This window comes from Arvicanthis niloticus, chromosome 1 (genome assembly GCF_011762505.2).
Source record: "Arvicanthis niloticus isolate mArvNil1 chromosome 1, mArvNil1.pat.X, whole genome shotgun sequence".
NCBI classification, from domain to species: Eukaryota; Metazoa; Chordata; class Mammalia; order Rodentia; family Muridae; genus Arvicanthis; species Arvicanthis niloticus.
The window spans coordinates 22,181,075-22,206,674 of NC_047658.1; the positions used below are offsets into that span (position 1 = coordinate 22,181,075).

Genomic DNA, 25,600 nt, shown 5'->3' on the forward strand with positions numbered 1-25,600 from the left:
ATATAGTGTCAAAGGTTTGTTGTGTTCTTGGTGCTAGGTCATAAGGAGTTTAAAGCAAGGCTGGGGTCTGTTTGGAAGATGAATGAGGGCACAGAGCTCCAAGCCTGTAGCGTAGTATCTCCACTTACAGAAACTAGATGTGCACCGTGTAGAAAGCATTCAGTGAACAGGTTTCAAAGAACCAAGCTCTGACCACAGATGGAATTTAGACTTGCATTTCTCACTGCCTAAAGCACTAAAATGACCTGCAGTGAAAGTGCGGAAGAATGTGCTGCCAATCAGTGCCGTTAGGTTGTGGGTAGGGCTGTTTGCAGAGAACAGAAACACAGAACTTCCTGTCTGGAGTGTTTCCAAGCCTGGAATGCTGTATATCTAAGAGACTGCAGGGGGATTCCTTCAAAGGAAGATCTGCCAGCTGAGAATTCAGTGTGCCCTCGTTCACCCAGGAGTCACTGTGGTTCCACAATCAAGGGATGGGAACTGGGTGTTGCTTTCTGGGAAGTCTCCTGGAAAGACAGGACTCCATAGGTCAGGCCAGACAGGCGTTCAGAGCAACCCCAAAGGTGATTCTTCTAACAAAAAATTTAACCCAGGCCTGTTAAAATAAACACAAAATCAGACAGGCCTCTTTTCGGCTCTGGCAACTGATCTGACCATGAGGGATTGGAGATTTTGTTTATTCATATTGAGACAGGGTTTCATGCATCCCCAAACTGTATAGAAACTCATCACGTAGCTGAGAATAACCTTGGACTTCTCATCCTCATGTTTCCTCCTCCCTGGTGCTAAGATTACAGGTATAAGGGAGTATGCCTGCTTACATAGCAATCTGAGTAGGATCCCAAGCCCCAGGATAAAGGGTTCAGAGGAGCAATGGACTATGGCTACTGAGACCCACTGTGAGCTTATTACCCACAAAACAGCCATTATACCTCTTGCGTATAGTGGATGCAGGGGCTGAAAAGCTATTAAAGGTTACAACATCAAACATACTTTCTAACTGTGTGGCTTACAGAATTCGGCTCCCCCCCCCCCCCCGCCATGTCTAAATGGTCAGCTCATCTTGTTTGTGAAAGTACTGCATTGGAGCAAGTTAAAGAGTGGCAAGAAAACCAATCAGTGACCCCATCCCTTAGCCTGCGTGTCACAGCTGTTATGACTACAGCTCCTGGCGTGTTTATTTAAGGCAAATTATGTGTTCTGGAGGCCCCCAGTATTAGCCCCATTTCCTCTCCCAGACTGTACTTTCCCTCCGCCTGCCCAGCACAGTACCCGACTGCTGTTGGTCCTCTCCACCACTGGTGGAGCTGGCTAGTTTGCCTGTGTGCTCAGTCACCTGACTCCTGAATAAATCCTAGCTTTATCCTTCCACCCCCATGGCTCCAGCAGCTACCTTGCTGTATAGGAAGAAACATGTCCGCTTACAAGTCTGTCCCTTCTGAGGACAGATCTGTGCCAATCATCCTGATAAGGGGACATCCTCCCGAGTGCTGTGACTGTTCTACATGCCCAGCTTGTGTGGTGTTGGGAATGGGACCCAGATTTTTTGCAAAAGCAGTGTGCTTAACTGCTGAGCTATCTTTGCAGACTGTTTGTAATATATGCTTATAAAATTTTATTATTGTATCTGTCAATGAGTGTGTGTGTGTGTGTGTGTGTGTGTGTGTGTGTGTGTGTGTGTGTGCCTGCCTGTGTGCATATGCTCACTAACTTCTTTAACCCAAGGCTCCCTGCCAATACTTCCAAGATGTCTCTTGAGGGTCCCCCTCTAAGAAGCCCTCTCTGGTACTTATCTCTGCATTTACCCTTGTTGAGCCCTGTGTAAGCAGTTGTAAAGTCAAGGACCTGGATTCTTGTGTCCCCAGCATGCAGGCTAGCACCTACCCCACAACAACAACTGCCTGAAGTTTTGGTTGAAAAGAATGCCATAGCCTTGAACACCACCTCCAGAACAAATACCTTCATTTAGCCCTCCTGTAGCCAGCCCTTTCTGCAGCCCTCCCCTCTCCCAGGAACCGCCAGAAGTCTGGCCATTTTTACCTGGTGACTCAGCCTGCAGAGGAGATGTATCTGTAATAAGCCAGTCCCCCTCACTGCCTGTTCTCAGGATACCTTGGCATTTCTCTGCAGTTTTGATAAAGACTAGGTGAAACTTGTGTGAACCTCAAGCACGGTGCAAGACATTTGCTTCCTGGTGTCAAACAGGCAAAGGCATTTCCCCTGGCCTGTCTGCTGAAGCCAGAAGGGCAGGAAGCACTGGGTGTCTGATCTCCACCCTCAAAGGCTCTAGTCATCTTCTAAAGAGATCGTAGAATTCTCAAAGCCAGCATACGTGTTTCTGGCTGTAATGTAAAAAGAACTTGTGTCATGTGACACTTGAGTCGAGGAGCAGATCAAAGACTTTGGGACGACAGCTATAGCCATCCCAGAAGCTTAGCTTAACAGTGTGTTGGATGTGCTTGCAGGGAGAGCTTGGTGTGGACAGGAGTGTGTGTGCATATAGAAGACTGAGGACAGCCTTTGGGTGTGCTTATTTTTCTACCTTGCCCGAGACCTTGGTTGTTGTGCTACTCAGCTAGCTAGCTAGTCTGTGAGCATCTGTAGTACTGCGATTCCAGATGCTCACCCTTTGAAGTCCAGCTTTTATGTGGATCCGTGGGGCCAGAACTCAGGTCCTCAGGCTCTACCCACCGACCCATTTCCCCAGCTCAGGAAGGATTCTTCTGATATCGCAGAGACTGTGATACTTCTGTGGCTGCCACATGTTGTCTGCTGTGCTCTGAGGTCATCGTGGCTAACACTCCTCAGCCATCACCTCACCAGACACACTGATCTCCACCAGGTGGACTGTTCCAGGGCCAGGAGATTCTCAGTCTAGACCACTAGTTAACTGATATTTCAGAAGGGACTTGAGGTTCTGAAACAATTTGTACCACGCCCTGACCTGAGGTTGAGGGCACAGTTGGATCAGCTTCAACCTAGTTCCTATTAATATGGATGAGATGGCCTCTCTCTCTCTCTCTCTCTCTCTCTCTCTCTCTCTCTCTCTCTCTCTCTCTCTCTCTCTCTCCACAGAGGAGGCCAGGACCAGTCACTGAAGATTTATGTTTTAAATTGTCATGACACTCTTGTTACATCATGACAACTAATTCTTAAGGAAACTGAGGCTCATCTTGATGCTTTCTGGATTTAAGGTGGCATTTCTGATAGGTTCTTCCCAGGGCAGAGTTGCCAACATGCTTGTTTTAATTGCATGTATGTGGAAACAGTGACCAGGAGGAGCCCCAGGGATTTTTTTAAAAGAGTGTTAAATTATTTTCTATGATATTAGTCTAGAGGATATGTGATTGTTTTCTTTCTCTCTCTCTCTCTCTCTCTCTCTCTCTCTCTCTCTCTCTCTCTCTCTCTTTTTTCTTTTGTTGTTGTTGTTTTGTTTTGAGACGGGGTTTCTCTGTGTAGCCCTGGCTGTCCTGGAACTCACTCTGTAGACCAGGCTGGACTCAAACTAAGAAATCCACCTGCCTCTGCCTCCCAAGTGCTGGAATTAAAGGTGTGTGGCACCACTGCCCGGCGTGATTGTTTTCTTATTCTTTAAATTTGATTTGTGTGTATAGATGTTTTGTCTGTATATGTGTCTGAGCCTAATGCTTACAGAGGTCACAAGAAGGTATTGGGTCCCCTGGAATCCATATGGGTGCTGAAAATTGAACCTGGACCTCTGGAAGAGCAGTTAGTACTCTTAACAACTGAGCCATCCTTCCAGCCCTTGTACACATGACTTTTTCAGAGGTATAAACACAGAAGAGCCCACATGAAGATAGACATCGGTTATCTGTCAATGAAATGGGTTTGTCAGTGGCAGCCATGTGCCACATTAGCATGAAATAATTAAATAATTACATAGATCAGACTTTGAAGGGAGGGAGGGGCTAGGAAACTCAATGGCTATTGTACAACTTTCTTACAAACCTTAAAATGCTCTGAAAATCAAGGTACTTTAAAGTAAAATAAAATAAAATCGAATTTGAACTCTGCTAAGGACAGCATACAGCCAAGAAGCCATGGCCCTGGAAAGTGTATTTTTCTCCAAATCCCTGGTGATTTAAGTGCATCTGAGTTGCGAGACTTCCTGGGTATCAGTGCGTCTCTGTTCAGCATGTTTCATGCCAAGAAAGAGCTTAAAGGGGCTTTGTCTAGAGAGCAGTCTCCTGTGTAGTAGGATGTGTCTCATCTTTCACAGGGTGAACAGAAAGCTTCCTGCTGGTGATAGAAATATTTGCTGCAATCCACACTAACAGTTGAACCACAATAAAGAGAATTCAGTCAGACACAATCCCAGATACAGGGGGTGGGGGTAGGGATGGGGGGGTTGCCTGCCCATTTTCCAAAGCTGGCAGTGTGTCTTCAGAAGGATGTGCAATAGTTTTCATTTTATTTCATTTTATTTATTTATTTTTGGTTTTTCGAGGATAGTTTTCACTTTAAACAAGAGTTCTCGTTAATCATAATGAAAAGTTTACACATGCCCATTTATTTAGATAGGAGGTGCTAAGGGCAGTGCTTATACTTCTTGACTCTCTGTCCGCCCCAAGGATGCATTTCATTAGCATACTTATAGCTTTCAAAAATTAAAATTCTTGGCCCAGAGAAATGGCTTGTCACGTCAGTGTGAGTTCAATCCCTAAACCCATGGATGTAGGGAGAGGAGCTGGGGTGGTGGCTCACTAGTTAAGACCACACATGCCTCTAGCAGAGGACCCAGGTTCAAATTCCAGCCCCCATATGGCAAAGTCACAACCATCTCTAACTCCACTTCCAGGGGATCCAGTGCTCTCTTCTGGCCCTGAGAGATACCAGGCATACATGTGATGCTCACGTAGTCATGACTACAAAGCAGCCGCACACATAAACATTAGTTTTTTAAAGGTAAAATGAGAGGACCAACTTTACAAAGTTGTCTTCTGGCCGCCTACACACACACACACACACACACACACACACACACACACATACAATAAAAGAAGGAGGAGGAGGAGGAGGAGGAGGAGGAGGAAGAAGAGGAGGAAGAGGAGGAGGAGAAACTTCAGATTATTTTCTTTGTATTGTGTATGGCATTTATAACTGTTCTTGTGTGTATATGAGTTTGTATCTATGTTTGTGCTTGTGGATGTCTGCACATATGTATAGAGACAGAGGTTGACACTAGGTATATCCCTTTGCTGGTATCTACCTTTCTTTTAATGAGATAGGCTGTGCTGGCCAGTCTTCTTATGTCAATTTGACACACAAACTAGAGTTATTGGAAAGGAGGGAACCATGCTTGAGAAGATGCCACAATAAGAACCCAGATGTAAGACATTTGCTTAATTAGTGATTGATGGGGAAGGGCCCGCCCACTGTGGTGGTGCCATGCCTGGGTAGGTGGTCCTGGGTTCTGTAAGAAAGCAGGCTGAGCAAGCCAGAGAAGCAGGCCAGTAAGCAGTACCCCTCCATGGCCTCTGCATCAAGTTAGACCTCCAGATTCCTGCCCTGTTTGAGTTCCTGTCCTGATTTTCTTCAATGATAAGCCGAAGTGTGGAAGGGTAAGCCGGAATAAACCCTTTCCTCCCCAACTTACTTTTGGTCATGCTGTTTTATCACAGCAATAGAAATCCTAAGACTCACTGGGGTCTCACTGGGTAGCCCGGAGTGGCCTGGAGCTTTCAATCTAAATTAAGCTAGCCTAGAGTTCACAGAGCGCCACTTGCCTCCCCTGTGTTTGGATTAAAGGCATCCACCAACACCCATGGCCACTGCAATTTTTAAGACAAGGTCTCTCACTGGACCTGAAACTTACTGATGATGCACTTAGGCTGGTGGGCCAATGAGATCCAGGGATCCACCTTACTCCACCTGCCACCCCCAATACTGGTTTACAGAGTCCACTCTCCTACCCACTGCTTTTATACAAGTGCTGAGGATCTTAACTCAGGTCCCGATGCTTGTATATTAGAAAGTCTATCTACTGAGTCATCTCTTCAATGCCCCCCCCCCAATTAAAATTCTTATAGCACATCTATCTCTACGTGCAGATCCTTGGGTAAGCTAAACTGAACTCCTCTGGAAATTAGCATTCCGTGAACTTTTATTAAAATACGGAGCGTCTCTTGCCGGGGAGTGGTTGGTTGTGGTGCACACTTTTAACCAGCACTTGGGAGGCAGAATCAGTTGGATCTCTGAGTTGGAGGCTAGCCTGGTCTGTCTACAGAGTGAGTTCCAGGACAGCCAGGGCTACACAGAGAAACCCTGTCTATAAATAAATACATACATACATACATACATACATACATAGTAAATAAGTAAATAAATGAGGAGCATCCCACTGCGTTTTGCAGAAGATGGACAGACCAGGGCATCACATTTTACAGCTGTGCAGACATCTCCCCTCTTGGATCCATCACTCTGCCGGGAGCATGGTAAGGATATGACAGTGGAAAGATGGGGCAGAGTCACTTGGGTGCTGCCAGGTACCACTGCTGGATCCCACCTCACTCTACCTCCTAACCCTACCTTCCTGCCCCACTCCCAACCCACCTCCCCCACCCCACCCCTGACCCCCACCCGCCTGCTGCAAACAAAGGAGAGTCTCACAGTGGGGAAGCCACTGCCCAGCTGAAGGGAGAGCACAGCCCCTCTACAGCCAGTCCTGCTGGGCCCTTCTTGACATGAAGCCTGGAGGCCTGAGAGCTGATGCCACTGACTGCAAACGTGTAAAAATGGGGCCTTGGCTTCTACTGGGATTCAAAGAGATCTGATTTCAAGAGTTTCCACTTTAGGTAGTGGCCTTGAAAACACTCGTGGTTAAATTTGTTTTTAAGATTTTATGTGTAGGGCCAGAGAGATGGCTCAGTGGTTAAGAGTACTGGCTGCTCTTCCAGAAATCCTGAGTTCAATTCCCAGCAACCACATAGTGACTCTCAGCCTTCTGTAATGGGATCTGATGCCCTCTTCTGGCGTGCAGGCATACGTGCAAATAGAGCACTCCTGTACTTAAAAAATTTTTTTGCGGAGTGTTACTGAAATATTGCATATGCCATAAAATACCTGCCCCACCCCCACCCCAAAGCCATAAGAATACAAAGGGTATGATGCCTCCTGTGGTGGTGCGCAGCCATAACCTAGAACCCAGAAGGGGAAGGCAGGAGGATCTCAAGTTTGAGACCAGCCTGGGCTACAGAGTGAGACCCCAGTCTAGAAATATACAAGCAGTAAAGGCATGCCAAGAAGTTAGTAGTAGAGGGACTGTGTTTCTATGTCTGTGGTTCCATACCTCCCCCATCCACTCCCTGCTAGGCAGAAATCACTGCTTTTGTTGTTCGGTGTTTGAGTCTGCAGGGGAGCGAGCTGAAGTGTAAGGTCCAACTTGAGCCACCTGGGCAACTGCCAGAGGGTGCTGAGCCTGCTAGCTTGTAAGGAGTTTAATTTGTTCCAACCCCCACATCCCAATTATGCCTTGTGCTTACCTACAGAGTGTTCTCTTCCATACCTGGTTTTACCGATAGAAATGACTGAATTCTGTGACACCTGTTTGGGGGTCGGGAGCCTCTGTGATTGCTCCTCTACTCCAGCCTGTCTTTCTCCCCTGCTGCTCTCTCTGCTCCTGCGACCTGCTGAGGCTTCATCTGATTAGCTTGGCAACCTCTTTCGAGTGCTCCCTGGAGGGCCAGGCTCTGTTGACAAGGGCCAGCCAGAGTAGGCTGCAGACCTCCTGGGTTCACTTGTACTGTGGCTGCCCCGCCTGCTTCTTTACATCCAGAGAACCTTTCATCCACGTCAGGACTGCGATGGATGTGGATTGCAGAAGAGTCAGGGAAGGAGATAGTGTCCTTTGAGCCGAGAACCTCCCCAGCAGAACAGTTCACAGCTTTCAAGGTCCGTTTGCTAGGGTTATGTGCCCTGAGCTCAGAGCTGAGGCGGCTTAGTGTGGCTACAGGTGGCTGGCTGTTCCAGGGCTGGGCAAAACAAGGGAGGAGGAAGCTAGGGATGTAAATAGAACTCCTACATCCTCCTAGAAAGAGACTTGTTGGAAACCTGGTGAGGTCCCGAGGAGCTAGCAGCCTCGAGGGACAGCAGAAAGAAGCGCAGAAAGGTAGGAAATGTGTCCTATATCCCTCAGCCCCAAAAGGTGTTGGGAGGGTTTCAGCAAATGGCTGAGGAGAGTGTGGATGTGTATTGAAGGATTGCCTATAAAGGCATGGAATGAAAACTGGGAACTTGCCTACCTGTCCCTGCCCTTATACGTTGGGTGTGAGTGGGGTGTATTACCCAGTTGGGTTCATTCGTAATTCTAGTCCTGTCACCACAGAGAAACATGAGCAAGGTGCTCTGGCCTTGTATTTTCTCCAGAAACTGCTGTTGGTTTTGTTTTATTTTATGTCAGTCTAGGGGACTCATCAACAGGAAGTGAAGCATCAGTATCTTTAACTGGGACAACTTTTATTTCCTTGAAAATTAGTAAGAATATGCTGTGAGGAGGATCGAGACACTGAGACACTGAGAGGATGTCTGAGAGGATGTCTGAGAGGATGACACTGAGTGATGCCTGTCGTGCTAGTCAGTGCGCCACACTAAAACTCCAGGGTAGAAGGGCTCTGAGAGCAAGCAAAACGCTAGGTATTTACTTAAATTTGAGTGCCGCCATTTTAATATCAGCACAGAAAAATTAGCCCCGTTTTTTTTTTTTGTTTTGTTTTTTGTTTTTTTTTTTTTGCGATCTCATTTTTGCATTTCATATGCATCATCTTAAATCAGACGCAGCAGCTGCCCACCCGCCTTTGGTAAAGACCTTTGGTAAAGACCGGCGCCTTCAAAGGGATTAGGCTGCCCTGCTAGGCTGGCATTCAGCTTGTCCCTCGGTGACCCAGAGGGAGGTTTATCCATCTAACTTCTAAGAGGCCCTAAGCTAAAAGGATCCTTTTACAGGTTTGTCTAGAAACTCAATTTACATCCTAATAAACTCAGAGAATCGATGTCACACTGGGCTGTAACCCTGCAGAGCGCCTTGAAAGCACATGTTGTTTGGCTGCTAAAATGTGGGGCGCAGGGCTGTCCATCAGCTCACCTCCCTCCCCCCCCCCCCCAGCTTTATGCAACACCGGAACTGTTGATGTACATGCTGGTGTGTTTATGTTGATATTGGTAAGGGATCTCACCTATGCCCATTTGCCTATGTTCACTTCTAAACTAAAGAGGTGTCCAAAAGCTTGCAGAGAGGCTAAGTCTTTGAAGAAAAGTAATTGCCCAGCCTGATGTGCTTTCCCTCCTCCTGATCCCGCTTTCATTTCTTGCAGCGGAGAGCTATTTTCTTTTAGCACATGCTCTGCTCTAAGGGCACTAGAGTGAGTCCTTACCTGTCTGGTTCCTTCCCCATCCCTGCCTCCAGCTCTCCACAATGGTGACTTCTTTCCAGGTGAAGGACCCTGAGCTGAGGCAGACTAGATTGAACTGTGAACTTAGATGGTACAAGGACATGTCCCTTCTCCAAAGGTCAGCCAGCCAGTTTCACTTGGCTCTATGGTATTATCTCACTGCACTTAAGGAAGGGAAAAGATCTCTTTACCCAGCTTTGGACTCTGTCTAGTGTGTTTGTTCCAATAGATGCTTGGGATTCCAAAGCCTTTTCCTTAGCCAGTGTGAGTTTGAGGCCAGCCTGATCTACAAAGTGTGTTCCAGGACAGTCATAGCTACACAGAGACTACCCTGTCTCAAAAAACAAAACAAAACAAAACAAAACAAAACAACAACAAAACCAAAGGGAGGGAAGAAACTGAGAGAGAGAGAGAGAGAGAGAGAGAGAGAGAGAGAGAGAGAGAGAGAGAGAGAGAGAGAGAGAGAGAAGGAAAGGAAGGAAGGAAGGAAAGAAAGGAGGGGGGGGGGGAGGTTTCCTGTAGCTGGCACATAGCCTTTGCAATGGTTTTGGTGCTACAGGGATATGAGGTCCACCCTGTAGATTTGCTCATTCCCTGAAAGTCAAGATGACTCAACCAGCATGAGAACTGGTATTTTGGAAAAGTCTGTAGCAGAATAGATTGGTGAGAAAAATGCTCACCAAAAAAGCATTTGGTGTATGAGGAGCAGAAGAGAAGGCCCAAAGATGGTCCCTGTTCTTCCAAGGGACCAGAGTTTGGTTCCCAGCGCCTACATTAGGAGGTTCACAGCATCCTTTGATGCCAGCTCAAGGGGTCTTCTGCCTTCCTCAGGTACCCGCACACATGTGCACATACCCACCCACAGACATACATGCATAGACACAGTTAAAACATAAATGAATAGGGGGCTGGAGAGATGTTCCTGCAGTTTAGAGCACTGCATGCTCTTCCAGAGGATCTGCACTTGATTCCCAGAACCCTCATGGTGGCTCAGGAATATCTGTAGCTCCAGTCCCAGGTGACCCAGCACCATCTTGTGTCCTTCCTGGACATCAGGCATATACATGATGCACAGATGTGTGTGTATGTGTGTGTGTGTGTGTGTGTGTGTGTGTGTGTGTGTATGTGTATGTGTAGACAAAACACCCATGCACATAAAACAAATAAAAAACTAAAGTATAAGTCTTGTTAAAAATAGGGTATGGGGGCTGGAGAGATGGCTCAGTGGTTAAGAGCACTGACTGCACTTCCAGAGGTCCTGAGTTCAAATCCCAGCAACCACATGGTGGCTCACAACCATCTATAATGAGATCTGATGCCCTCTTCTGGTGTGTCTGAAGACAGCTACAGTGTACTCATATATAATAAATAAATAAATCTAAAAAAAAAAAAATAGGGTATGGGATGATAGTTTGGAAAACCCAGTGTGCTCTTTGAAACTGAAGTGGGGCCTGGTACTCACCTTCCTGTGTCTCCATCGGAGGCCCCATCCGCATCCCTGCACTTGGCCTGGGTTTCCTCCCATGCAGTTCACTATTCTCTCTTATCAATGGTGTTCCTGCCACAACAAACTCCTCCCTTCTCCTAGCTTACCTCTTCCATTTTCCCTTCCTGCTTCTGTGCTATGTATGGTTCATGTGCCTGGATGGACTTTGTTTTCATTAGCAAACCCCAGTGTCACCTGCAGGACCAGCTTCTCCAGGACTCTGACACCTATGGCTGCTGCACCCCACCTCAGCCTCCAGCCTCTTAAATCTTCATGTTATACCCCTCGGTTTGGAGAGTAGAACTGTTTGCCTAATTCCCAATAATCGTGAATTTCAGCAGGCAGAACCTGGGTCTAGTCCCAGGCTGACACAGAGACTAGTGCGTATATTGTGTCCAAGAGATCATATAACCATTGTCTTAGGATGTCGTCCCTTGGAATAGATGATAGGAACACTATCTATATTAATTATGAGATAGTCCTGTTCCAGAGGTCTTGGGAAGCTTTGGAACATGGAAGCAAAGACCCTCAGCTACTGTCACTGCAGAACTCAGGTAGGCGATGTGGGAATTGTTCAGGAGCCTTCGGTGTAGGCAGGAACCCATGTGGCAGGTTCAAAGGTATCACAGCTCCTCATTGGATAACAGTGATAATTGTTTGTGTCTCCAAGGAGAAGGCAGGTGTGGTGCTGGGGCTCAGGGACTCAGCCCTGGACCAGCTGTCTCCTTAGCTCACAACCTTGAGCAAGTCATTTCATGTCCCCACCCCTTGTGAGCCTCAGATAGAGCTGCAAAAGAGGAGATGACCTTCCCCATTGTCTTCCTAAGCCCTCAGAGCACAAGTCTGTTGACAACTCTGAGCCTGGGTCAGGGCTGCAGATGGACAGAGCAGGGACTGCTTCTTCAGAGAGCCAGGCGCTCGTGGAGTTGGCTTTGCAGAGACAGAAACCAGAAATACATGCAGAGGAATAGCAATGGTCCTGTGGATAAAGGCACTTGCTACATAAAGGAGAGAAGAGGCTCCATAGAGTAGTCCTCTGACCTCTGCACATCATGTGCATCACACACACACACACACTCACACACTCATACACTCGTCATATTCATGCATACACACTAATTAATAAAACCGTAACATTCTTCTTTTCATATTGTATATGTGGTGTTTCCGTGGGTGGATGTGAGTGTAGGTCACAGTGTCTGTGGCCCAACATCCCACTCTTCCCTCAGCAGGGGGGAGGGGTAGAGGGTTGTCATCTCCTTGCCCAGGTGCATGTCATTGCCCAACCGTATGTATTGTTTCACCAGCAATAAAAATCCAGCAGGGAATGAGAGCTGCTAAAATTAGTTTGTTTGTCCTTTGACAAGATCTCCCCAGTTGAAAAAAAAAATTGTGTTTATCTAACTGGCAGGGTGACTTTGCTGAGATCAAGATTAACTGCCCTGGTTAATGGGACATGAGGTGGTGCTTTGAGGAGCTTCTTACTCTCTTGGCAAGGGCTTTTTCTAAATGTCCAGCCTTCAGTAGACATTGTGCCTTTGGTGGAGGTGTTTGCCCCTCTTTTGCTACTTGGATACAAGTCACCCACTCTGCTGTACCCTGGCTTGCTATATCTGGTAGACGGACAGATGAACAGACAGACAGACAGATCCTAGGTACAGTGACAGGCCTTGCTTTGTGTCTTAGGTGTTGAGTTTGCTAACATTTAGGCTGGCAAGAAGGAACCCTGTGATCACATGATCACAGTGCGTGTCTGCTAAGCCCTCTGCGGTTGTTAGTCTGCTTCATTCCTTCATGTGTTCACTTATCCAAGCAAAGGAATATAGGTGTAGAAATGGAATGAGCTAGGGATACGGATTTGAGCAAAATCATAGACCCCACATCCAAGTAGCGCACCATCTCCATGGTTGTTTACCGATGGCTGTGATTGTTATTTTAGTTTTCGTTAATATATAATCCATACACTATAAAACACACCGTTTTAAAGTGTACAATTCAGTGGATTTTCACAGGTTGTTTTTTTTTTTTTTTCTTTAATCATACTGCTGGGTAAAAAATTCAGTCTGTTCTGCCTTGTTGACACAACCACAAACATTTGGTTTGATTGACTAGATGAAGAGACTTATGTATGTTATGTGTGTGTGTGTAGTATGTGTGTATATGTAGTGTGTGTATGTAGTATATATGAGTGGTTTGTGTACTAGTGTGTAATGTGTAGTGTATCAATATGTAGTGTATGTATGTGCATGCTCACACGTGTGTATATGTAGTATGTATATGTAGTATATGTATATAGTGTGTATATGTACTGTGTGTATATGTAGTATGTGTATGTAGGTGTGTATGTGTGTAGTATGTGTGTAGTATGTGTGTGTGTGGGTATGTAGGGTCTGTGTGTGTAGATGTGTATATGAGTGTGTGTAGTGCGTGTATAGTTGTGTAGGGTCTTTTTGTGTAGATGTGTCTGTGTGTAATATATGTATGTATATAGTATGTGTATGTAGTGTATATGAGTAGTGTGTGTATTAGTGTGTGTATGTGTAGTTGTCAATATGTAGCATGTGTGTGTGCAAGCTTACACGGGTGTGTATGTGTGTATGTAGTATGTATATGTAGTGTATTATATAGTGTGTGTAGTGTGTGTATGTACTGTGTTTACATGTAGTATGTAGGTGTGTATAGGTATGTAGAGTCTGTGTGTGTAGATGTGTGTGTGTGTATGTGTGTGTGTAGTGTGTTTAGTGTGTGTTGGCCACTGCTCATACAAGGTGGCTCCATGGAAGGCTTTCTTCTCTGCCCCGTTCTTGGCTTCTCTGACTCTGCCAAAAAGCTCAGCACCTCACAATTCTGTTCTCCCAAAAGATATCTGAAGCAGGTGGCGGCCAGGGTGGGACAGCCACACCATACATGATAAGCAGAAACGCGCATGTGGGAAAGCTCCCATGATTCATCTCAGCCAGCCATGTCAAGAGCACCGTGACTTATGGGGCCCTGAGCTCCATGTTACTAGACTTGAAATACAAGTCTTCCTTTTTCAGCAACCTACTGATCTAACGGGGCCCACCCAGGATGAAAATGGTCAAGCTCAGCACTGGGCTCTGCCTAAATTTAGCACTGTTACTCATTCTCCTTTGAAAATGAGGGGGACCACTACCCAGGCCCTGCATGGGGGTTACGGGGGCCCGGGTGGCATGAGGCACAGATGCTTTATGCTTGAACAACTTCAGGCTAGTGACTGCTCACAGGGACGCTCTGGTTGGTAGATTTTTAAGCCATCGATTCAGAAGTCTCTGCGGTTCTCCCTCCCCAAAGCACCCTGGGTCCAACAGAAGATGGCCTTGTAGCATCACCAAGAGTAAATGATTGTTACTCACGGAGTCTTGTAGGAAATCTCTGACAACATCGACGTCAGAGGTGAAACCGGACACTGTTCGTACTTTAACCATAGCAGCTGCGATGCCTGCCACTCACCCTCCATCTTTCCCTGCCTCCTCCCTCAAAGCTTGCCCGCTCTCTCCAGTCTGTAGTTGTTTCTCCCTCAGTGTGCTAAGGACTCCTCAGTTCTGTTTACATGACATTGATAGAACACCTGCTTGCATAATTGCTGACATTCAGTAGCATGTCATGAATACATCTGACAGCTGATTTTATTCACCAGTTCCTTCTGCTTCATAGATTCCCATGAGTTTGCATTCATTAAGCCTCACATGCTCTCTCCCCGCCTGAATCAGCAGCCAAATTTTCCTTGGTCTGTAGTGACAGAGCCTCGAGAAATCTTTCCCCCCTAAGAGCACAAGGTACCCATGCAGGGTTTCTAGATACAATGACAAGACCGTGTGCAGCTGCTTTTGACCATATGCACCTACCATCCTCTTCTTTCAAAGGTATATGACAGATGGTGGCCTCGGCCTTTACACTCGTCGCCTGAACCGGCTTCCTGATGGGATGGCTGTGGTGCGAGAAACCCTACAACGAAATACCTCCCTGGGCCTCGGAGATGCTGACAGGTAGGCATGCTACACTCAGATTCAGCCGCTTGCCAAAGCCATTTGAGAGTGGCCTACGTGCAGGGCTGCCCTGAAGTCGTTCCTGTACTAAGCTGGAACTTATAAAAGTAGGAAAGGGCTGCTGCTTCCTGGGTCTTGCTTGGATATAGTTATGGGTGTGTGTATATGTACATATGTATTCGGTGATGGTGCAGAGAGTGGAACCCAGGACCTCATGAATGTCATTTAAGCTCTCTACCACCGAGCTACATCCTCAACCCTATCTAGGCTGACACCAGATAGATAGCAAGGGTTCAGGCTTGGGCCGTTTCATTGCTGCTTTGACTGTTACTCAGACTCTCTGCCTGCAGGCCCCAGGGACCTGCCTCACTCCCTCTCTCATTACTCAGCTTTCCAGGTATTGCACCTTGAGATCACCAGAAGGTCTGTATGCAGAGTGCAGTTCAGGCCGTGCCCGAGTAGGTTTTGTCAACGCTTCCTGCTGCCTGGAGCAAATGGCGAAACGTAGGGTACATACTCAAGGGACACACATTAAAGAGCTGACATCCAAAGGGGTCTGTCGACCTTTGTCACCACCACTGTCAGAGACGGAAAGAACCTGCGTCCTTGAGCAAGCTGTGAGAGGACGGTATGGCTTGCCATCTCTGGCGTGCTGTCTTTCTGGCCTTCAGTGTATAGTTTGGGTACTCTTTAGCGATCTCACTGTTCTGTCTCACTCGACCTCCTTCCACATCTGGGCAGATGAGTTGTAGCAGGAAACTCAGAGATGAGTGATTTGAAGTTGCTGTGTACTTTTAGGGTGCTGCACTCCAATTTTGTGGAGGCTATGTTGTGAGATAGGGCTGCTTTCCTGCTGTTCTCCTAGCAGGTGAGGGGCTGGAAGGATGATCCAGTGGTTAGAGCACTTAATGTTCTTTCAGAGGAGTTTGGGTGTGATAACCCACATTGGGCAGCTCACATACCCCCTATAGCCCCAGTCTCTGGGGGATCTGGCACCTCTTTTGGGCCTCTGTAGGCACTTACACACATATATTACACATGCACACACACACAAACACGTATGAACACACTGACACACACATACACATACATTTTTCTTTAAAATAATGCAAGGTGAGTTCTGTAGCTCTATGGTTTGCTTCAGAGAAACAGGGCGACCTTGTAGACAGGCAAATACTGAAATATTACCCAACAATGGAAGAACAATCTTCACATTCTCTAGGGAGAGGGTAGAAAGGCTGGGTCGGGGAAGTGCTGAGTTTGTCATCAAGAAAGACCTTGGGATCTGACCCAGAGTCTACTAACTTGGCACATCCTCATTTGAGTCTCTTGGTATCCAGGGTGGTCATTTACACTGGGGAAAACAAAAGGCTGTTCATCAGAGGTCTACCTCAGGTTAGCTTTTGTGACTGCTATTCTATAAATTATTGGTTTGGAAAAGAATCGATACAAGGGCTGAGGGTAGAGCTTAGTTGACTGAGTACTTACCCAGCATGCAGAGAGTCCCAGGGTTTGCTCCTTAGCATCACATTCAAACAAACAGAAAACATCTTTAATGGTGGCACTTGGGAAACAAAGGCAGGCAGATCTCTGAATTCAAAACCAGCTTACACTACATAATGAGTTCCAAGGCAGCCAGGGCTATGTAGAGGAACTTTGTCTCAACAAAATAAAACAAAGAGGAGAGCAGGGAAAAAGGAGGTAAGGGAGGGCAGGACAAGGCTTGACCATAGAAACCTCTGAGTGGGGCTGGAGAGATGACTCAGCGGCTAAGAGCACTGACTGCTTGTCCAGAGGTCCTGAGTTCAATTCCCAGCCTTCACATGGTGTCTCACAACCATCTGAGATAATGGGATCTGATGCCCTCTTCTGGTGTGCATGAAGACAGCTACAGTGTACTTACATACATACAATAAATAAATCTTTAAGAAAGAAAAAGAAAGAAAGAAAGAGAGGGAGGGAGGGAGGGAAGAAGGAAGGAAAGAAGGAAGGAAGGAAGGAAGGAAGGAAGGAAGGAAGGAAGGAAGGAAGGAAGGAACCTCTGAGAGCTGTGCTTTTTATTTTTAATTTGTATACATTCCAGTGTTTTACCTGCATGTATGTGCACACAATACCTCCAGAGGCCAGAAGAGGGCATCAGAGTCCCTGGAACCGGAATTATAAGGAGGTTATGAGGCACCATGAAGATGATGGAAATCAAACAATGGTACTCTACAAGAGAAGCCAGTGCTCTTAAATGCTTAGGAGCCATCCTCAAGCCCTGAGAGCTCACTTCTTAAAGCTTAAACCCTGCCGATAAATCTGTATAGCGAACAGCACCAGAAGAAAATAGTCAGTATCTGGAACAGCCTCACTGGTGATGTCATAATTTGTCGAATTATTCTGCTTGTCTTCGTCCTGTTACAGTTGATCAGTCTGCCTGTTTTCAGGCCCTGTGAGGTCAGTCTACACTTGTAGTAGAAGCCTCTGGGATAGCCATTTACCTGATGCTTTATTGGAGGCCTAATGGAATTATCATGGACAGCAGCTGAGCCTCACGCTGCTGCTTGGAGATTTGGGGGCTAAGATTGGAAAGACAAAAGCCGTTTTTTCTCATTTCGGCCCCAAATAAACAGCATTTGTCTTCTGGTCCTCCCCAGGCCTGAGTGGCCTGCTATGATCATTTAAGGACTGGATAGATAGATAGCCAAGGTTTTAAAAAAGAACCCAAGGGGCTTACTTTAAAAAAAAAAAAAAAAAAAAGACGGAATAATGATACAAATGTCTCCCTGTTTTATGTAAGTTCTAGGCTACAAGCAGGGATATATTTGTATCCTTGTGGACCGTGCTAAATTTCTTTAAGCTCCATAGCTATACTGAATAGATTGTGATAACGCTACTCTGCCCACTAAGTGGAGAAAGCTGTGCTTTTATTTCTTTACGCATGCATGCATATTTGTGAGGTGTACACATATATGTGTGTGTGCGCGCATGCGTGGGGAGGCTCAAGACCGTCAGGTATTGGTCTGCTTCTCAAGCCAGTAGAGGACGTCAGGTGTCTGCCTCTAACACTCTCTATGTATGTCTTTGAGGTAGGGTCTCTCCCTGAGACTGAGCCTCTAGTTTTCTCAGCCAGGCAGGAGGCTGGCAAACCCCAGAGCTCTTTGCATCTTTGCCTCCTCGGGAGCCAGGGTTATAGGTGTTTACACGGACACCGCTTGTTACATGAGTGTTTGGACCCAAACTCCAATCCTCATGATTTCACAGCAAGTGCTCACAACTGTTGAGGTAGCTACTCAATCCCTTTATTTTATTTATTTATTTATTTATTTATTTGGTTTTTTTCGAGGCAGGGTTTCTCTGTGTAGCCCTGGCTGTCCTGGAACTCACTCTGTAGACCAGGCTGGCCTCGAACTCAGAAATCCGCCTGCCTCTGCCTCCCAGATGCTGGGATTAAAGGCGTGCGCCACCACCGCCCGGCCCCTTTATTTTATTTTATTTTATTTTAGACTGAATTTCTCATTGACAAGTGCACTAGGCTGGTGAGCTGCAAGCCCCACAGATCCTCCTGCCTCTACCTCCTTGTGTATGTGACATGACTCTCTGAGATCAAACTCAGGTCCTGACACTGGCAAGGAAAGCTCTTTCCTGACTGGGCTAACTTTCCAGTCCTTCATAGATTTCTTTATAATGTTTTCCGAATACCTCATCACCGACCCCAAGCTAGGTGACTGTTTCACAAAGTAGGGGACTAACTGTAGGATAGGAAATCATTATAAATGATAGAGAACTATTCCTTTATAATATTTACATTTTAATTTTACTGCTTCGGGGAACTTAACAGCTAGCACATCAAGCCCATGATTTTACAAACATTGTTTATGCTAAGAAGGTGTAAGTGTGAGACAATGACTCTGAAATATCAGGCGAGTGCACCACAGATGGCGAGTATGCAAATTGGGAGTGGCTCTGCTTCCCCTGTGATTGAAAATGTGTTCTTTAAACAATTTAAAGCCACCAGAATCCTTCCCTTACAGCCCGGAAAAACAAAGGCATAAGAACTAAGAAAATTTCCAGGAAGTTTTATGTAAAGAGAGATCTGAGTCCTTGTTTAGTTTCACACAAGTATTCGGCCACAAGAAAGCTACTGAGGAAATGGGGAATGATCAAACATTAGTTCTCAGCCAGGAAGAGATGGCACAGAAAGGGCAGAATACACTGGGCTTAGGAGTGTCACTAGCATAGGTAGCCATAGCTGGTCCAGAGCCTGTAACAGGATGCTGAGACCCCGGACAGACCAATGGCTATTTGTAGCGTGGCATGAGAGCATCATTGGGGTTATTAAAAGTCACCAATAGGAACACAAGTCTTCAGAGGCCTGGGAGATAGAAACTTTGTCAGCTAGAGTCTTCATGTCATCAGCCAGTTCTGAGGAATAATAAAGATGATAACTTCAAAACGCCAAGTCCCCTTCATCTCCTGTTACTGTTCAGGGCTGCACCCTGGATCCCAGTCCCTTCCTGATGGCAAATGGCCACTAAATCCAGCAAAGTGGAGCCAGCCAGCTGTGGAGGAAGGATGGAGGCAGCTCAGTACACATAATAGGCCCCAATAGCAGAATATAGGCCACTTTAGGAGGAGGGAACCTGACGTGCCGGGCCTAGAGTCTGGCTATCAGTCAAATGGTTTCTGCCTGCAGTACTGTGTCTCCTGACCATGTCGGGAGTGAACATGTCAGGGATTCTTGGATTCTAGCAACTCGGCCGCTTTATAAGCCACTTGTGAATCTCTTCCTTGGACGCTGCGAAGGACCTCTGTGCGCAGGGATCTTAACATTTCTCATGGATTAGCCTGCAGCAGGCTGCGGGCATTAGATGGATGTTCCTCCTTGCCGGTACTTCCAGGTCATGTTGTGTTTATAAAACAGGAGTCCGGCTCAATGTATACTTTAGATCAGGCCAGGAATGGAAGCAGAAAGGGGGTGGGGAGTCTTTTTGTTATTATTGTTGTTTCCCCCACCCTCCTTCATGTCATGGATGTCTTTTCACTCTCCAGATGGTATCCATGTCAGTAAAGCTTTGAGATTGCTTTAAAAAAAACAGGCACAGGACACACATAAGCTTCGCAGCTTGTATTTGGCTTCTGACCCTGGCCCTCAAAGCCAGCCCTGATTGGGAGCGGACAGCGAGTCCCAGGGTGAAAGGTTGTAGCTACTTTGCCTGCTGAGGAACAGCCTGCACTCCAGTCCCAGGACTCTTCCCCAAGAGCACAAGAGCCCTCCTGCTGCCAGGCTGTATAACACGTTCTGTTCCCAGTAGCACTATGTCCACCCGGCTTAGGCCTTGGCCTCCTTGCAGGTTCAGAGTCCGGGACACTGAGAATTCTGACTGCCATTTCCGTGGCCTTGGTGAGAAGAAGAGTTCATTTCGAAGTCTGATGACACATCTTTCTAGTGACATAGGAAATTCAGGACTACCAGAATCTGCAAAGATTCTAAAGTCATCCCAAAAAACAGAACCCTTATTGGTCTTGGCTAACTACTGTATAGTTCCTGTACTGGTCATTTTGTTTTGTTATTTTACTTTTCTGAGTCAGAATATTGCCATTGAGCTCTGACCAGTGTGGAACTCACTGTGAGGATGAGGGTGACCCAAGGGCACAGTTAAAAGAGCTGCTCACCTGGTGGGAAGCAGCTGGGGACAGACTGTGCTTTCAAGAGCAAGCATCTAGCGGCCCACTTTCGGTGTGAATGCATCGTAATGAATCCATCAACGAGGCCGGTGAGCCTGCGCTGCAGTTACCTCTCCACAGCGGCACCAAGTCTCAACACAGATGCCTTCGGGGGCCCAGTTTCATATTCAACCCATGTCAGGAGGCTCTCTACCTAGAACTCGGAAAATCTTTCCCATTCGGGAACTCTTCCCCCTCCCCCTCCCTCCCACTCCTTCTTCCCCACCTCCACCCTCCACCTCTCATCCTTCTTCTCATTTTGGGAGCCAAGTAATGCCCACTATGTTCAAGAATACTATTTTGTTCTGTGTGCACACCCATTCTCTATAGACAGCCGGAGCTGCAGAGTAAAAGCCAGTCTGCACCCTTCCTCACGGCTCCTCCCATCCCTTCCATGCCCCGCCCCCTTTCTCTCTCCTCCTGTGCATCTGGGACAAAGTAGGAGAGAGTGAAAATCCCTGTTTCAAAGCCCATAAAAGAGGCCTTGGAGGCAAATCTCTATTTCCGTTGTAGCAGGGTGATAATTACCACACTGGCCTTCCTGGAGGGCCCCAAGTCTGCCCCTACCACCGGCTTCCTTTTTAAGCAAGAGGCCGATCCTGTGGGTAGAGGCCACCTGGGTTGAACAGGGGGCGGGTGATGACAGGAAGCTAACCATCTGCACCTTAAGCCTCAGAGGAATTCTCCAGAGGGTTGTAAAAGGCTGGAAACCCACAGTCTGCCAAGCGTGGAGCTTCTCAGGCAATGTTCCCACTAACAAAGAAAGGATAAAGGTACGGTGGCCCTGTGAGGTACTCCACTCCCTGACACAAAGCTGAGTCAGGGCTGGACAGCATAGCCATGATTCCAAAAGACACTTTTTCTTTTTTGTAAATGATGCCCTTTCAACACTTGTTGAAAGATAAGTTGTATGAGAGCTGGAGAGGTGACTCAGAAGTTAAGGGCACTGGCTGCTCTTACAGAGGAATTTCAGTTCCTAGCAACCATACGGTGGCTCACAACTGTGTGTAATCCAGTTCCAGGGGATCTGATATTCTTTTCTGGATTCCAATGATACTGGACATGAACATACCACACATACATGCATGCAGGCAAAAGCTCACACACGCAAAACTAAGATATCTCGAACACTGAATGGTGGGATAGATAGATGTCTAACATTGGAAGCTGGAATGAGGGGCCCAAGAGAAAAGGGGAAAACTTCCTCTGCACTTAATCCCCACAGCAACCCAAAGCCTAGGTCCTGAAGCCCAATCAGAGCATGCCCCACAGCAGAAAATAACTTCATGTGACTGAGTCCAGGGATCTTGGAAAGTCCTGGTATCAGGGTAGGTTATGCCGTTTAACAACAAGTGACTCCAAAACCTCCCACACTTACCGTCCTGCTGCTGTAGAAGGTTATGCTGCTCATGGCTCTCACTGGGAACCAGGGCATCAGAGGGACTGTCGTTCAGACTGAGAATCGATCATTTCCATGAGGAGGAGGAGGTGGTGAGTGCGGTAAGCCACATGTATCTTAAAGCCCAGGATGGCCATGTTGACCAAAGGAGATCATCTGGCTCTGTTTCCGTTCCATTTGAAGGGAAATACAGTGCCACCATATGTGTGGGGGGACAGCTGAAAACACATAGTGACTTCCACTGTCCTGCTGCACAGGGGTCACACCCTGGACTTTATATCTTCATTTCCCCAGATCCAACGCATTGCCTGTTCACCGTGTGTTTGTCCCAGTGTGACTGTGTGGTTTCTCTGTGTGGAGAAAAGTCCTCAGGTCTTTGAGGAACAAGGTAGCTGCCCCATAGTATGTATCAGCTGCATGTCAAGGGTGACAACATAGAAAAGTTGATAGCTTAACATGTACTGAGCACTTACGACACACCGGGCCCTTGGAGTCTAAAGATGAGCAGGATACATTCCTTGTGTGCAGGAAGTTTATAGTCAAGCCACGACACCAAGTGCTGGAGAGATAATGTGACCATGTGTGCCTACTGTGGTCCTACTGTGGGTGCGTGCTGTTATTCTAACAAATGGCGGGAAGTTTGCTCGTTTCTGTTCTCTGGCAATGATAGCTACAAAGATTCTTCAGGGTCAACAAGATGGCTCAGTGGCTAACAGTGTTTATCATGTAAGGCAGACCACCTGAGTTTGATCCCTGGAACCCATATAAAAGTGGGAGGAAAAGGCCACCTCCACAAAGTTCTGAGTGCCGTAGACAGAGGCTGGGAAGTACCTGCATCCCTGTCCTAGTTAGGGTTGGTTACTAGGAGTGCTGTGAAGAAACACATGACCAAAAGTAACTTGAGGGAGACAGGCTTTATTTAGCTTCTACTTCACTGTTCATCGTTGAAGGAAGTCAGGACAGGACCTCAAATAGGGCAGGAGGGAGGGAGGAGCTGATGCAGAGGCCGTGGAGGAGTGCTGCTTACTGGCCTGCTCCTCATGGTTTTCTCAGCCTGCTTTTTTATAGAGCCCAAGACCACCAGCCCTGCGATGGCCCGATATAGAATTGGTTGGGCTCTCCACACCTGTCACTAATTTAAAAAACGCCTTACAGGCTTGCCTAAAGCAGGATCTTGTGGAGGCATTTTCTCAATTGGGGCTCCCCTCCTCTTGATGACTCCAGTTTGTGCCATGGATAACGGATAACGTAAAACTAGCCAGCACACACCCCACATACGTACATCACACACTAGAATAAAAACAATGACCTTTAGGATGGACTAGGGAGATGCTTTGGTGAGTGGGTAGGGTAGTTGTTACACAAGCATGAGGACCATGGTCTAGGTATGCAGAGCTCAGTAAATTCCGGCACAGTAGTGCAATCTAAAATCCCAGTGCTGAAGCAGAAGGATCCTGGAAGCTTTTCACATACCCACCCCAATCAGCATAGGCAGAAGCACTCAAGACATGCTCTCTCAAAGGAGGGAGAGGGGGAAGGCGACACAGAACACAGAAAGCTGTTCTCAGATCTCCATACAGGATCCTTTGGCACACATGTACCCTTGTGTGCAGACAAACGTGCATGCATACAAATGTACGTGAATACACACAGAGATAAATAAAATATCCCTTAGAAACTTTACCCCCGAATCAAGTAGGACAGTGTTGCAACCAGGATGTAAACACTAAATTAATTAATTAACTAGTTAATTAATTTATGGGAAAAGAGTCAAGTAGGCCTACTTATTGCTTTGTACATGTGAATTTTCTTTTTTTACTTTTTAATATCCTTTGTTGTGTTTATGCATATGTTTATATGCATTTTTTTTTCTTTTGAGACAGGTCTTTACATAGCCTGGGCTAGCCTGAAACTCACTACATACCTAAGGAAGTTTTTGAACTCATGACTCTCCTTCCTCTACCTTCCAGATTCAGGGGTTGCAAGCACATGCTACTACAGTTAGCTCTCCTCTGTCACTTTAAAAAGAAGTTCAGCCTCGCTCCCTGTTCCTGACAGGAAAGCTCTGGTTATAACTGCCTGGTATGTGAGGTGACCCTTGTTCAGGCCTCTGCAGAGTATCCCCAGTTTCCGTGTGACCTCTGTCTTGGTCTGCTGCTCATCTGTGCCATCCAGACAGCTCGATCCAAGGTCATCAGTGCTGGACTGCATGCTTTGCCAATGAGGAAGTTGGATAGCAACTACTCATCTTGGTCTCCAGAGAGCAAAGTGCTCCCTGTGTATCCTTGGAGATCATCAACTCTAAGGAACTTGGGGAAAAGCCCAGCCTATCTCTTTGATGTTAGTTTTGATGCAGTCCACACAGTAAGCAAGCCAGGGACCAAGGGATTTGGCTCTGCCACCACTGAATGTCTTTAACAGGTCCCTCCACTCTATGTATCCCCATTTCTTTACCTGCAAACCAGACCCTCTGATGTCTAACGTCTTTTGGCTTCTGCAAGCCAGTGTTCTTGAAGTTGAGTTGACAGGTGATATCTGGAAAGAGCTCGTCCCACAGAGGGGGACTCCACAAACTCACCCTTGCTGATAGTCATGATCACATGTGTTACCTTGTGGTGATGCTTCAGTTAGGCGCCAGGTTCTCCACGGAGTTCCTGGATGAGTGCACATGTGGGCCATTCTGTAGCTGTCTTGCTGACCTCTTCCGTCCCATGCCTGCAGCAGCAGCTTTGAGAGACTTCAAGAAACGGGAAGCTGTTGTTCCTGAGGGTGGGTACACAAGAAGGCCTGTCTGTGACTGAACCACAGGAGTCAGGTCCTCTAAGGGAAGGGCAGAACTGTGCCTACAGCAGTGGTCTTTGGATATTCCTGAAACTTTGAAATAGTAAAATAATAATAATAATAACAACAACAATAATAAACCAACTGTCAAACCTTGTAGCAGCTTCTATTTCAGTTAAGATCTAAGAGATGAAGCTTGTAGAACTAGAGTCTTATTTTCATCAAGATAAAATCCCAAATAGCTGGTAAGCAATGAATATTTATTTATTTTTGGTTTTTTGAAAGCAATGAATTTTAAGATTGTCTTTTAGTTGTTTGGAGTGACATGTGCCTATAGCCATGAGGATGGTCAGCCCTCACTAGGATATGTGGCACTTTCCTTACTTACACTGTAAAGCTTTATGTGTTTGATACACTACTTGGTATACCAGAGTCCCTGTGAACGGCACCCAGGGAAGAGTGAGTTCTGGTGGCATCTGCTTACAATCCAAGTACCTAGGGGCTGACCAGGATGACCATAAATTCAAAGCTAGTCTGACCTACATAGAGGGTCCCTGTCTAAAAGGGAGGATGAGGCCAGGATGAGGCTAGGATACAAGCCCCTAGAACTCCAACCCTTCCTCAAGGGGGAGCCCACTGCACACTTGACATCACCTTAGCTTGCAAGTATCCCTGGACTCCTGCCAACTTCCTGCTGGGTACCACTTTCTCCTCGGACATTTCAAGAAGGACAAGGCTGGTACAGCTCAGGCTGGGCTTTGCAGTGACTGAAAAAAAAATGTTGTATCCCACACAAGGGTACCTTAGGGAT

At 46.7% G+C, this 25,600-nt stretch overlaps 1 protein-coding gene across 8 annotated transcripts in view; it reads left to right on the forward strand.

Moving 5' to 3' along the window:
* Nav2 (neuron navigator 2) overlaps window positions 1–25,600 on the forward strand; it is a 646,610-nt gene that overhangs the window by 516,632 nt on the left and 104,378 nt on the right. For all 8 annotated transcript variants that reach the window (XM_076934936.1, XM_076934914.1, XM_076934921.1 and 5 more), the window contains one exon: window positions 14,778–14,900. In XM_076934936.1, coding sequence (XP_076791051.1) covers window positions 14,778–14,900 — 123 coding nt within the window. The remainder of the gene's footprint in view (window positions 1–14,777; window positions 14,901–25,600) is intronic.